This window comes from Geotrypetes seraphini, chromosome 10 (genome assembly GCF_902459505.1).
Source record: "Geotrypetes seraphini chromosome 10, aGeoSer1.1, whole genome shotgun sequence".
NCBI lineage: Eukaryota > Metazoa > Chordata > Amphibia > Gymnophiona > Dermophiidae > Geotrypetes > Geotrypetes seraphini.
Window position 1 is genome coordinate 36,989,022 of NC_047093.1, and position 13,047 is coordinate 37,002,068.

At 44.3% G+C, this 13,047-nt stretch overlaps 2 protein-coding genes across 4 annotated transcripts in view; one reads left to right on the top strand and one right to left on the bottom strand.

Moving 5' to 3' along the window:
- OGFOD3 (2-oxoglutarate and iron dependent oxygenase domain containing 3) overlaps positions 1-8,400 on the bottom strand; it is a 145,102-nt gene extending 136,702 nt beyond the window's left edge. Inside the window, exons 1-2 of the mRNA XM_033961526.1 lie at positions 8,262-8,400; positions 1,200-1,426 (exon numbers count right to left, since the gene is read on the bottom strand). Of these exons, the coding sequence (XP_033817417.1) occupies positions 1,200-1,426; positions 8,262-8,338 (304 nt within the window). The 5' untranslated portion in view covers positions 8,339-8,400. The remainder of the gene's footprint in view (positions 1-1,199; positions 1,427-8,261) is intronic.
- An 81-nt stretch (positions 8,401-8,481) lies between these two features.
- The window catches only part of HEXD (hexosaminidase D), a 37,869-nt gene continuing 33,303 nt past the window's right edge, over positions 8,482-13,047 (top strand). Inside the window, exons 1-2 of one of the 3 annotated variants that reach the window (XM_033961523.1) lie at positions 8,482-8,614; positions 11,305-11,443. In XM_033961523.1, the coding sequence (XP_033817414.1) occupies positions 11,360-11,443 (84 nt within the window). In that variant the 5' untranslated portion in view covers positions 8,482-8,614; positions 11,305-11,359. Of the gene's footprint in view, positions 8,697-11,304; positions 11,444-13,047 lie in introns of all 3 variants that reach the window. The other 2 variants (XM_033961521.1, XM_033961522.1) reach the window with 2 other exon arrangements.

The following is a 13,047-nucleotide window of genomic DNA, read 5'->3' on the forward strand; positions in this document are numbered from 1 at the left end:
GTTGTTACATGAGAAAACGGATGACTGCATTCACTGTTGTGTTCTTTGGCTGTTGCATTGTTGGTTTCTATCGTCAGCAATAAAATCATTTTCAACTAAAAAAATATTATCCAGTGACTTCAAGCACCCTGACATCATATGATAAATATACAAAGTAAAAGAGCAGGAAAGGGCAAATAAACAGTAGTTTTGCCTTGGAATGCTGCCCCAAGTTCAAACACCATTTAAAATGGACTTTATTTTTATTTCCTATCTACATATATTACTAACAATTCACAAATTATTTCCAAGCCCTTGAAATTCAAGGAAGCTCTCATCCTTCTTGGTGGGCATCAGACTAATCTGAGCAGCTTATATTCCAATGGATAACGCCAGCGCAGCAATGAATCCAAAGACATCCTATTCACATCTAGCTTCTGAATGAATACAGAATTACAGACCTTAAGATCTACAGTAGAGAATGACACAGTGACAAAATTCATCACCGTTCCCAATCCCGCGGATAACCGCAGGAAACCATCTTCATGTCATTCTTTAAGGAGAGAGGGAAGAATCAGAATATAATTGGGCACAACCACTGACCCGCAAGCTTTGCTTTGAAGAATGCTGGTGTAGAAGGACCGAGGTTGAAATAGACACTAGAAAATGACATGGGATTATTTCCCGCGGTTATCCGCAGGGACGGGAATGGTGATGAATTTTGTCACCGTGTCATTCTCTAATCTACAGCTCACAACCTTCTTACCCTCCCCTCATTGAAACATATCAGTACAATAAGGACTACAATTTTCTCCGTTAGTGCCCCCTCTCTTTGGAAAAAACAACTCTTGCCAATTTTAAGGTGAAGTTAAAAGACATTTCTCTTCCTTGATGCTTTTGTAACTTAAACTCTCCTTTTAAGGACGATTTAGATTCAAGAAAGGTTTCTACCTTCAGTTCCCCCTCCCTTCGTTATTCTTTCCCTTGAATGTTTTCTTTCTTTCTATCAATTTTAGTTCTAACCCTTCTTCCCTTTTGTTCCGTTCGTCAATGTCTTTAAAAAATGTCATTTCCCCTGGTTTGTTTTTGTTTAAATTGTATTTTAATTGGCGCATTGTTTTGGCGTTTTTGTACACCGCCTAGAAGGCTTGATTGGGTGGTATAAGAAATTTTAAATAAACTTGAAAGGATAAGAACAGCAAAAGCTACTGACAAAATACCTGGAAATCTTTTATGGTTGTCATAGTCCTCGGAGCAGGGCACCTCGAAGAATCTCTCCTGCACAGTTTCTTGAGAATGAGCCAGAACTTGGGCAACACCATCCTCACGCCGCATGTAAGGCCAGGACAAAAAAGCTGCAAGGACCATGCAGGTTACAAGAAGCAGCAGCGATACTATCATCAGCCATGAGTTTTGAGACTCCAGCCGTACTCTGCTTTTCTTCACACTGTGGCACAAAAATAAATATATCAACACAATGAGAATGCTGTGCGCTTCCATGCAGGACATCTGGTTTCCTGGACTGGTGGGAGGGAAGGGGAAATAATTTCACAGGATCCCACCTGAAAAGCTGAGCTATGTCACCATGAACAAATATGGCATTAGGGGGTACAATCAAGGCAACCACCCAGGTCTCCCATGCCACAGAGGGCCCCGACCCTGCCCAAAACTGAAGACGACAGAGTTAGATGCACTAAACAGGGTCAGTAATACCGCGTGGGTCCGCTGCAATCCAATTTTTGGCTGATTCCAAAAAAAGCAACTGATGCACAAACAAGTTTGCATGCAAATGATATGAGCGGAGGTTCATCGTAATGAACAGAGGTTCATCATAATCCCGTTCAATCTTGCCAATGAATAGCTGTGAAAGTGACTCTCATATATGAGCAGAGCCGGCAGGGGAAGCTCCGAAGCAGCCTCCTGCCACTCAGTTGTTTGGGGCAGGAAGTCTTTTTATTCTTTTTTTTTTTTTTAATGGACACAGATGTTGTGTGTATGTTATTTTATTTATTTATTCAATTTTCTATACTGTTCTCCCAGGAGAGCTTAGAACGGTTTATATGAATTTATTCAGGTACTCAAGCATTTTTCCCTGTCTGTCCCGGTGGGCTCACAATCTGTCTAGTATACCTGGGGCAATGGGGGGATTAAGTGACTTGCCCAGGGTCACAAGGTGCAGCGTGGGTTTGAACCCACAACCCCAGGGTGCTGAGGCTGTAGCTTTAACCACTGCGCCACACTCTCCCCCAAGCACAATATCTGTCTTCATAAAAAATGTAAAAAGTTATGCCGCCGCCCCCCCTCCTGACCACAGCCTTCGCACACACAAACACACACCCCCAACAACCGCAGGTCCACAAACTCCCAAAGATGATGGCCGCCCCCGTGAGAAACAGGAAGGATGCCTATTCCCTTCTGCCTCAGCAACTGTGGCAGCAAAAATTGGCAGGAGGGATGCTCGCTCCCTCCTGCCAGGCGAACTACCCCCCCTTCCAGCAGCAGCAAAAAAAAAAAACCCAGGAGGAATGCCCACTCCCTCTTGCCAATGAAAGCCCCATCCCGCACCAGGCATCCCCCTGCAAACCATCCCCTACCCTCCCCCCCAAAAAAAATGCAGGAGGGATGCCCACTCCTTCCAGCCACCAGATTCTCCCTCGAACTTCCCCCCACCCCCAAACTTCCCCCCATACCTTTGTCTGAAGTTGAAAGCAGAAGGGAGGGGTTTAAGACCCTGATTGGCTCAGATGCCCTCCCAAGTGGAGGGAAAGGCCTGCCATTTTGGAGACCGCACCTTCAGAAAGTTATAAATAGGATGGAATCAGTCCATAGAGTTGCACCTAAAATGGTCAGTGGTCTTCATCATAAAACATATGGGGCCAGATTTAAAGATCTCAATATGTATACTTTGCAAGAAAGGGAAGAGAGGGGAGATATTTAAATGTCTGTCTTCATGGCATAAATGTACAGGAGATAGGCATTTTTCAATTAAAAGGAATTTCTGAATTGAAATATGACTCATGTGTCTTCCCACCCCCCCCCACCCCCACACACACACACACACTTTTGCTATCCAATTAAATTTTTGTAGTTCCTCCCTTCTTTTCAGTTTTGTTTGCCAATTGCATTACCTTACTTTTTAATCTGTAAGCAACCCAGATGGCTTGTTCGATGGGCAGAAGAGAAGGTTCTGAATTAACTTGAATGAGGGAGCATAGTATGAAGGTGAAAGGGAATAGACTCAGAAATAATCTGAGGAAATACTTCTTTAAGGAAAGGGTGGTGGGTGTGTGGAATGGCCTCCCAGTAGAGGCAGTGGAGACAAGGAGTGTATATGAATTCAAGAATGCATGAGATAGACATACAGTATCTCTAAAGAAGAAGGGATAGTAGAGATTAGTAGTTGATATTGGTGAGCAATCTAGATAGAAAACAATGGCAAATAAAGACTATGGGGCTCATAATCGATAGAGAAAAAAGTCCAAAAACCAGCCTAAGTCGGCACTTGGCCAAACATTGTCAATATACATAGAAACATAGAAAGATGACGGCAGATAAGGGCTACAGCCCATCAAGTCTGCCCACACCATTGACCCACCCTTATAATTCTACTGGCCCCCTTAACTCTACTGACCTGCTCTATTAAGTCAATATCCTAGCGACCCTATTCATTGGTATGACCCTCGCAGTGATCCCACATAGGTATCCCATTTATTCTTGAAGTCTGGGATACTGCGGGCCTCGATCACCTGTACTGGAAGCTTGTTCCAATGCTCTATCACTCGTTCCGTGAAGAAGTACTTCCTGACGTCTCCACGAAACTTCCCTCCCCTGAGTTTGAGCGGATGTCCTCTTGTGTTCGAGGGTCCTTTGAGAAGAAAGATATCATCTTCCACCTTGACCCGTCCCGTGATGTACTTAAATGTCTCAATCATGTCTCCCCTCTCCCTACGCTCCTCGAGAGTATAGAGCTGCAATTTGTTCAGTCTTTCTTCGTACGAGAGACCTTTTAGCCCCGAGACCATCCTGGTGGCCATCCGCTGAACCAACTCAATTCTGAGCACATCTTTACGGTAATGTGGCCTCCAGAATTGCACACAGTATTCTAGATGAGGTCTCACCATGGCTCTGTACAATGGCATCATGACCTCAGGCTTCCTGTTGACGAAACTTCTCTTGATACAACCCATCATCTGCCGTGCCTTAGATGAAGCCTTCTCCACTTGATTGGCAGTCTTCATGTCTGCACTAATGAACACTCCCAAGTCTCGTTCTGCCAAGTCTTGGTCAAAGTTTCTCCATTCAAGGTGTAATTTCTGCATGGATTTCCATTTCCGAGATGCATGACCTTACATTTCTTGGCGTTGAAGCCCAGCTGCCAGATAGAGGACCAACTTTCTAAAGTACGGAGGTCCTGTTCCATAGTATCCTGTAGATTGTAGCCGTTTACGATATTGCATAGTTTGGTGTCATCAGCGAATAAGGTTACCTTACCTTGAAGCCCTTGAGTCAAATCCCTAATGAATATGTTGAAGAGAAGTGGACCCAGGACTGAGCCCTGCGGCACTCCGCTGGTCACTTCCGACATTTTAGAGAGGGTACCGTTAACCATCACCCTCTGACGTCTGCCACTTAGCCAATCTTTAACCCATGTAGTTAGTGTTACTCCTAACCCCATCGATTCCATCTTGTTCAGCAGTCTGCGGTGTGGAACGCTGTCAAAAGCTTTGCTGAAGTCAAGGTATACGACGTCTAAGGACTCTCCCGAGTCTAACCTTCTTGTTACCCAGTCAAAGAAGCTGATAAGATTGGACTGGCAGGACCTATCCTCGGTGAATCCATGTTGACTGGGGTCCCGGAGATTCCCCTCATTCAAGATCATATCTAATTTATGCTTAATTAGTGTTTCCATGAGTTTACACACTATTGAAGTGAGACTCACCGGTCTATAGTTCGCAGCCTCAGCCTTGCAACCCTTTTTATGCAGAGGAACGACGTTGGCTGTTTTCCAGTCTAATGGAACTTTCCCCGTGCTTTGTGAGAGATTGAAGAGCACGGCCAACGGTTCCGCCAGAACATCTCTAAATTCTCTAAGCACTCTTGGGATGTAAATTGTCCGGTCCCATGGCCTTGTTCTCCTTGAGCCTTGTCAGGTCGCTGTAGACGTCTTCAGGTGTGAACTCAAAATTCTGAAACGGGTCTACCGCAATTTGTTTTGCCTTCAACTGTGGTCTGTGTCCCGGTGCCTCACAGGTGAAGACTGAGCAGAAATATTCATTTAGTATTTCGGCTTTTTCGTCCAAGTGCCGATAAAAAAAACGGGTTTTGGACGTATTTCTAAATGACCTAGGCCTTCATAGTGCCGCTGAACGACCATAGTTAAACGGGGCGTTTCAGGAGTATCGAGGGCGGGATTTGGGCGGGATGTGAGCAGGCTTAGACTTAGTCGTACTGCATGTATAACTGAATACAGCACAGGATCGACGGAACTTGGACGTTGTGACTTAGACCATTTAAAACATGGTCTAAGTCACAAAAACCTACCTAAAGTGACCAGATAAGCACTGCAAACACATAATACAGACCCACACACACTACCCCAGTGATCACTGACCTCCTCACACCCCCATAAAAATATTAATCACAACTTGAAAATTGTGCCTCCAGATCATCACCGCCTGGTATAGGAAAGCCTAGTCGTGCTGCACAGAGGCGTCTTAAGCCGTCTTGGGGGTGGGTTAGGGACCCATGGAAAGGAGGACCCATGCCCATAAGCCCCTGTAATCACTGCATTGATACTGAAACATGTGCACTACTCTATACACCTCCAAAACCCTTTTTTACTGGCGTATAAGTGGCTCCTGCAGCCATAAGGGCTATTGGGATGGTAGATAAGTGGGTCTAGGGGATTCTGGAGGTGGTTTGAGGGGCTCACCATGACCTATAAGGGAGCTGTAGTGAGAAGACATGGCACCATTTTTGTGAAGCTCACAGCAGTGCCCTGTAAGGTACCCCACTATTTAGGTGCCATGAATGAGTGTTCAGTCCATCACTTTGCAGACCCCTCCCACATCCAACAGGGCTTGTTCTAGGCGTTTTTGACTTGGATGAAAAGTTGGACAAAAATGTGGTATAAAGATGGACGATTTAGTGACTTGGATGATCAGATCGACAGGACGTATACTTAGACGATTTTTGAAACGAAAAAAATTTGGACATAATTTTCAAAAATGTGTCCTAAGCTGTTTTTTTTACTTTGGACGACTTGCGACTTAGACGAAAACGGACTTAAGACATTCCTTTTGATTATGCCCCTCCACATGTCCTATGTTTTCAAGGGATTTGCACCTCTCATATATTTCTGCCCTGAGCCCTTCATCCAACACTGGTCATAAGAACAAAATAATCGTCACACTGAGTCAGACCAATGGTCCATCTAGCTTAGAATGCTGCTTCCCACAGCGGCCAGTTCAGGTTACAAGTACCTGGCAGAATCTGATAGAGTAGCAAGATCCCATGCTACTGACCCCAGGAAAGTGGCATAACAGTTGTATACCGCATTACCCTTCAAATCTAAGCGGAAGTAAAATACTGCTACAAGACAGAATGAAATACATTTTCAATCTTTCTAGAATTTCCTAAACAAATAATAGTTTCCTCTCCTTATGCACGTAAACATCAGCCTGGCTTTGACCGTCACCTTTTTCTACCTCTTTTGCCACCCTGAGATCATCAGGCACAATCATCCCCAAGTCTTGCTCTTCTTCCGCACACAGAAGTACTTCGCCACAATAAATATGCATGAGATAGATTTGCATCTCAAGGAGCCAGTGCATGCAAATCTATCTCATACATATTCATTGTGGATATCCTGAAAACCTGACCTGGCTCCGGCTCTCAAGGACTGGAATGGCCTAACCCTGTACTACTCAGGAGCAAGAGGCGGTTTGGCATCCTGTTCTGAAAGAGACCTGATCGGTCGGGATACACCCTGAGGCAGCATGAATTTGTGAAACGCTGGCCACCGTTGGTGTACCGATCAGTGAAGATAAGTGGAATAATTCCTCTATTTAATTTTCGTTGGCACATTACAACACAGCATAAGACTTTATCACATAATGAAGGTTTTTTGCCAGTGAGGTGAATGCTCGACCACCTCTTTGAGCCGTTTTGGTGAGGTGGGAGGGCCCTTTCTGAGGCTTTTTCTTTCATTTTTTTGGATTGAGTTAGTTCTATGCTGTTCCTGTCTTACATTTTTGGACATCTTCACATTCAGTGTTGAAAGTGTTTACTCTATCTACCCCTGTACTACACCATTCTCCTGGATTTTTGCAGCCCAAGTGCATGACCCCGGTGGATTAGTAAGGGGAGGGGGCGCCAGCACCCATACTCCTCTTCCCACTCATACCCTCGCCACACGCAAACCCCACCTTCCCTTTTCCTATACCTCTAGTTGTTCACCACTGCTAGCAACAACTTTAATGTGCTCCTCATAACCGTGTCATCTCTCCCGCCGACATCACTTTCCAAGTGCCGCGCATAGGAAGTGACATCAGCGAGAGAGATGATAGGGTTGCGAGGAGCACACTGAAGTTCCTGTTGCTCGCAGCAGTGAACAACAAGAGATATGGGGTAAGGAAAGCACGAATGTGTCAAGGGGGGATCAGGGAAGGAGTGGGTGTCGGAGACGAGGGCAGCGAAGGAGGAGCACCACCAGACCGGGCACCTCTCATCCTCGCTACGCCACTGCATGAACCTGCATTTTTTTAGCATTAAATCTTAGTTGCCAATTACCAGACTATTCTTCAAGCTTCGCCAGATCCTGCCTCATGTTATCCACCCCCACCCCGAGTGTGGACCCTATTACAGAGCTCAATTTTGCATACTTTGCATATTAGTAACACAAAAGAATTACTTCCAGTATAGGAAAGGGAGCCTATGCAATAATGAAATTTGATTTTAACGTCCAAGATGAGGTAAGGTTTAGAGCCCAGTTAACTTCTATATGAAATCAATGAAAGTTTAAAAAAAAAAAATCAGCCACCAAAGACTTCAGAAGCCCAATTTAGAAACCCACAGACCCAGAATCACCTGGCTAGAGATCCTTAAGTCCCATGACCTTAGATTTAGGGTCTCCGTCCATCCCACCCACTTGTCCTAAGGGTGTAGAAGAAAAGAGTGAAACCCGAGGACTACAAGTCCTATGATGCACTGTGGCAAAGCCCCAAACACTCAATAAAAGCAGGTAGGAGGAGAAAAACGTGCAGGGCTCCCCGCTGCACTACCTGACACTCCGCTTCTCCCGAAGAAGCCCACTGGGCTCCGCCACAACCCTGGCACCGCTCCGTCTCTGCGGGGGCATCCTCCTAGGCTACCACAGCGTGCTTTCCTCCGCTAGTTCCAGGGCGGGGCGTAAAATAATCCCGCCCCGCAGCCTGGCATGACTATGCTGAAGTGCAGGATGGCTGGGAGCGTCCTCAGCCAGGCCCGAGCAATCGAAGACTGCATCTCTCCAGCCAGGCCCGAGCAATCGAAGGCGAACTGCGGGATGCATGAGACAGTCCTGGGCCAGGCCCGAATAATCAAAAGCCGAAGCCGTGAGGTGGATGGATGCTAGCACCTCGTTCTCTAGGCTTAAGTAATTGACAGCCGTTTGCGGTATGGATGAGGCCTTTCCCACCTTGCACCCCCCTATTTATAGTAGTGGGGGATTTTAGGAGGTACTCGAGGAGTTGCCATGTAGGATTTCAGCGTTTCTGGAGCTGTTCTCTGCATTTGCTACTTAGATTACAAGAACTGGAATGACGACTGCTGCTGAGCAGCTGGAAGCCAGCAATATTCTCTAGATCACTTTATTGTTTGGTTTGGTTTTTCTTCTGCACATCAAGTTTCTAGCTTTTTGGTTTTGGATTTCCTACAATATAGTTATTTTCTTTTGTATGTTCTGTGTTTTGAAGGCTGCAGGTGTTTCTCGCATTTCCAGGCTCCAAGTCTGTGTCTGATGCGTGCAGCAAAATAAGAAGCTTTTCAGCAAACTTCCTGAAAAATCTCCCTCAGGCCAGGGACGTCTCCTCTGTTGCCCCACTAATGTGATAGTAGCCCTGAGACGTTCTAACAGCATTGCAAATATTTGTAAACACGGTATAGAAGGCATTCTTGGGGAGAATATAGATGGCTGGCCAAGAGGAATCAGACACTCTACCTCCCCAAGAGAAAGATTAACAATCCCCATGTAATAGGGTGTACAGAAATAGTGAAACAAAAAACACTGTGGATTTTCTTCTCTGTGGATATCTCAGGGTCAATTTCTTTGTTTTGGGTACAGAAATAATGAAAAACCTAAAGTAGACTACACTTCCCCCTCCCCATTCGCGGTTTCCCTACTCGCGATTTCACATAGGGGAGGAGGGGGAAAAAACCATATTTTTGTCTTCCCCCCAGCAACCTGGCCTTACCTGGTGGTCTAGCTGGTTTTCGGGGCAGGAGCGATCTTCCTATGCTCCTGTCCCGTGCAGATAGCCATTAGGAAATGGCTGTGGGGAGTTCCTGTAGTCTCTCAAGGAAGATCGCTCCTGCCCCAAAAAACAGCTAGACCACCAGGTAAGGCCGGGATGCTAGGGGAAGGCGGAAGGGAGGCGGGGGTGGGTCAGAGCCGGATATTCGCGGTATTTTGCCACTTCTCCCTCCTTATTTGCAGTTTCGATTATTCATGGTTTTTAGTTTTCTGGCTCCTCCCCCCAAATTACATCAGCTTGCATAGAGAAATCACTGATTCCGAGCGTTTACAGAGAAAATCGCTAATTCCCAGCACTTTGGTCACCGTGTTTTGCCTCTCCTTCAGAAACATGCCAGGTCTCCCACGATGTTATTCGCGGTTTCACCATATTTTAATAGAAAACAGCAAATGATATATAAAAAAGTTGTTTGCAGTTTTTCAGTATTTGCGGTTCTGTTAATCCCCTATCACAGCGAATACAGAAGGAGAAGTATAGTTCAGAAAGGCAGCTGCACCTCTAATTCGATCTACAACTATGTTTGGTGACAAAAGGTTCTGAATTTAAATCGATGACGTGTAGCCATGCAGATATGTTTGCTAGATTTAGAAGGCATTCTGTGTTTAAGATTATAGCTCTCACTTATGGGAGGGAATCCCCTCAGAAACTGAAACATAGCAAAGAAAGTCTCAGTTTTTGAGAGGCTTTGAAAATTGGCTTTTTAGACACCTGTCTACAGTGCCTAAATACCTATGTGCCCGAATTGGCAGATCTTCCTCACAGATGATTTTGCCTGTCCCTGGGGTTGCAAAACAATTCAAGGTTTCCAACAATCCTTGGAAGGTGTAGACTGTGAACATCCAAACCCTCTTAGCTCAGCGGAGTTTGGATTTTAAAGACATTGCTGCCAACCTTTGATAGCTTTTAATAAGGTTATCTTAAATATAGAAACTATTCATAAGAACATAAGTTCTCATACTGGGTCAGAACTTAGGTCCATCTACTCCAGGGGTGTCCAACCTTTTGGCTTCCCTGGGCCACATTGGCTGAAAAAAATGTTTCTGGGGCCACGCAAACGCTGCAGCAAGACAGAGGAGGGAGCCGGCAAGACGGTAAACACCCGGGGGCAGCAGAGGAAAATACTGCATCGCCCTCGACTGGGGACGCACAAAATACTTCACGGGGCCACAGGTTGGACACCCCTGATCTACTCCATCCATCTTTCTGTGTCTGATTTTGGTCACAAGTACCTGGCAGAATCCCAAAAAGCAGCAAGATTCCATGGTATTTACCCCCCAAGGACTATCTTAATAACAGTTTATGGACTTCACCTGCAGTAATTTGTCCAAACCTTTTTTAAAGACAGCTGCATTAATTATTTTACCACATCTGGCAATGAGTTCCAGAGTTTATCTATGTACTGAGTGAAAAAAAAAGTTTTCTCCTATATCTCTTAAAATCTTTACTGTAACTTCATGGCACATCCATTACTTGCAAAAGTCACAAGGACTCTCCAGTAGCTTAGCAAGTTGAGATACATAATATATTCTGTGCAAATTTGTCATTTCACTAGCTTTTGTTCTCATAGACAGGCGTGAAGCAGTGAACAAAGACAGGACAAATCCTGACAAGAACATTCTGTGAGGTAGAAATAATCATAAGAAAAGAAGTTACTTTTTAAAAAAATATTTTTATAAATGGTACATATTAGAATTGCCCACTTTTCAAAATATTTCCTAAACCAAGGTTGTAGCATTGCCCCATGAAACTGCTTCACTGGCTGGCTGCATGGATGAAAGTGCAGTACTGATTATTGGAAATAAATCTCTTTTAGGTAAAATCAGACTTGCCAGAAGGTTTACAGTGTGATGAATGCATAATAAACCAAAATGACAAGTAGTTCGTTATTTGGACTGAAGTTAGTCCACTTGGATCTTAAAGGAGCTCCACCTAAGGTCTCATATCTGGAAGAGGTAAGGAACTTCATACACTGTAACTCTTATATCATTTATATTTCCTTTATGTAAATGTATTTTTAGAATTCTATATTAGTGGCTAGCTGATCAGGTAACAAAACATTCTGTGCACAAATGTTTTTTTGATATTTGCTTGTATATGTTTATTAACTATTACTGCTACTATTTATTATTTCTGTAGCGTATAATAGATTGTCCCTGCTCAGAAGAGCTTACAATCTAATATGGACAGACAGACAGGACATATAGGGGTTGAGGAGTTTCTTTCAGAGAGAATGAAAGGATGGACATAGGGGGCTTATGGTGAGTAGGAATTAGGAGTTGAAAGCAGCCTCAAAAAAGTGGGCATTTAGCGTGTATTTGAATACTGCTAGAGCAGAGGGTCTCAAAGTCCCTCCTTGAGGGCCGCAATCCAGTCGGGTTTTCAGAATTTCCCCAATGAATATGCATGAGATATGTGCATGCACTGCTTTCAATGCATATTCATTGGGGAAATCCTGAAAACCTGACTGGATTGCGGCCCTCAAGGAGGGACTTTGAGATCCCTGTGCTAGAAGGAACCTGACGTAATGACTTGTTCCAGGCATATGGCGCAGCAAGATAGACGGGATAGTTTGGAGTTGGCAGTGGAGGAGAGGGTGCGGATAGGAGGGATTTACCCGATGAATGTAGTTTACAGGGAGGAGTGTAGGGGGAGGTAAGTGAGGAGAGATACTGAGGGGCTACAGAGTGAATGCACTTGTAAGTCAGTAAGAAGAGTCTGAACTGTATTGAGAAATGGATGGGGAGTCAATGGAGCGACTTGAGGAGAGAGGTAATGTGAGTATGGTGGCTCTCAGAGAAGTATGAGTCCTGCAACAATTTTGAACAGATTAAAGGGGAGAGAGATGGTCGAGCAGAAGACCTGAGAGAAACAAGTTGAAGTAATCTAAGTGAGAGGTGATAATGGTGTGGATCAGGGTTTTGGTAGTATGCTCGGAAAGGAGAGGTCAGACTTTTGTAATATTATAGAGGAAGAAGCAATAGGCTTTAGCGGTTTGTCAGAAAGGAAAAAAAGGAGGTGAGTTGGCCATTATTCACCGTATTTCGTTAATATCGAATGTTGAATTTTCTCCTAGTAATAGCTGCCTGGAGTTCATTCAATTCAAGCTCAGGGTCAATCCCTTTGCTGATTACTTACTGCTATACCTTCCTCCCCCCATCAGTTGCCAAACCACCATCTTTGACGTTTGTATTTCCTCTTCCAACCCAATTATCTTAGGTGGCTTTAATATCCATCTTGACGACCAAGTTTCAAGTTTTATTTTAATTTGATGAATCGCTTATTTAGTTTTACTAAGCGAGATACAACATTAATTAAAAAAATATAAACATAAATTTAGACATACCATTTAAAATTTAACATAATGGGTTAAACCAACATACTTACAGACTAATCAATACACAAGGTAAAAAGGGACAGAACTACAATTCAATGCTTTAAAGTACAGAGGAGAACCATAAATGGAAAGAACATTAGGAAGAGAAGAGTGAAATCCTGGAAGGAAACTAATGTCTTCCACTCCAGGTTATTGAGGCCAGCAGCGTGCCAGATTTTAAGG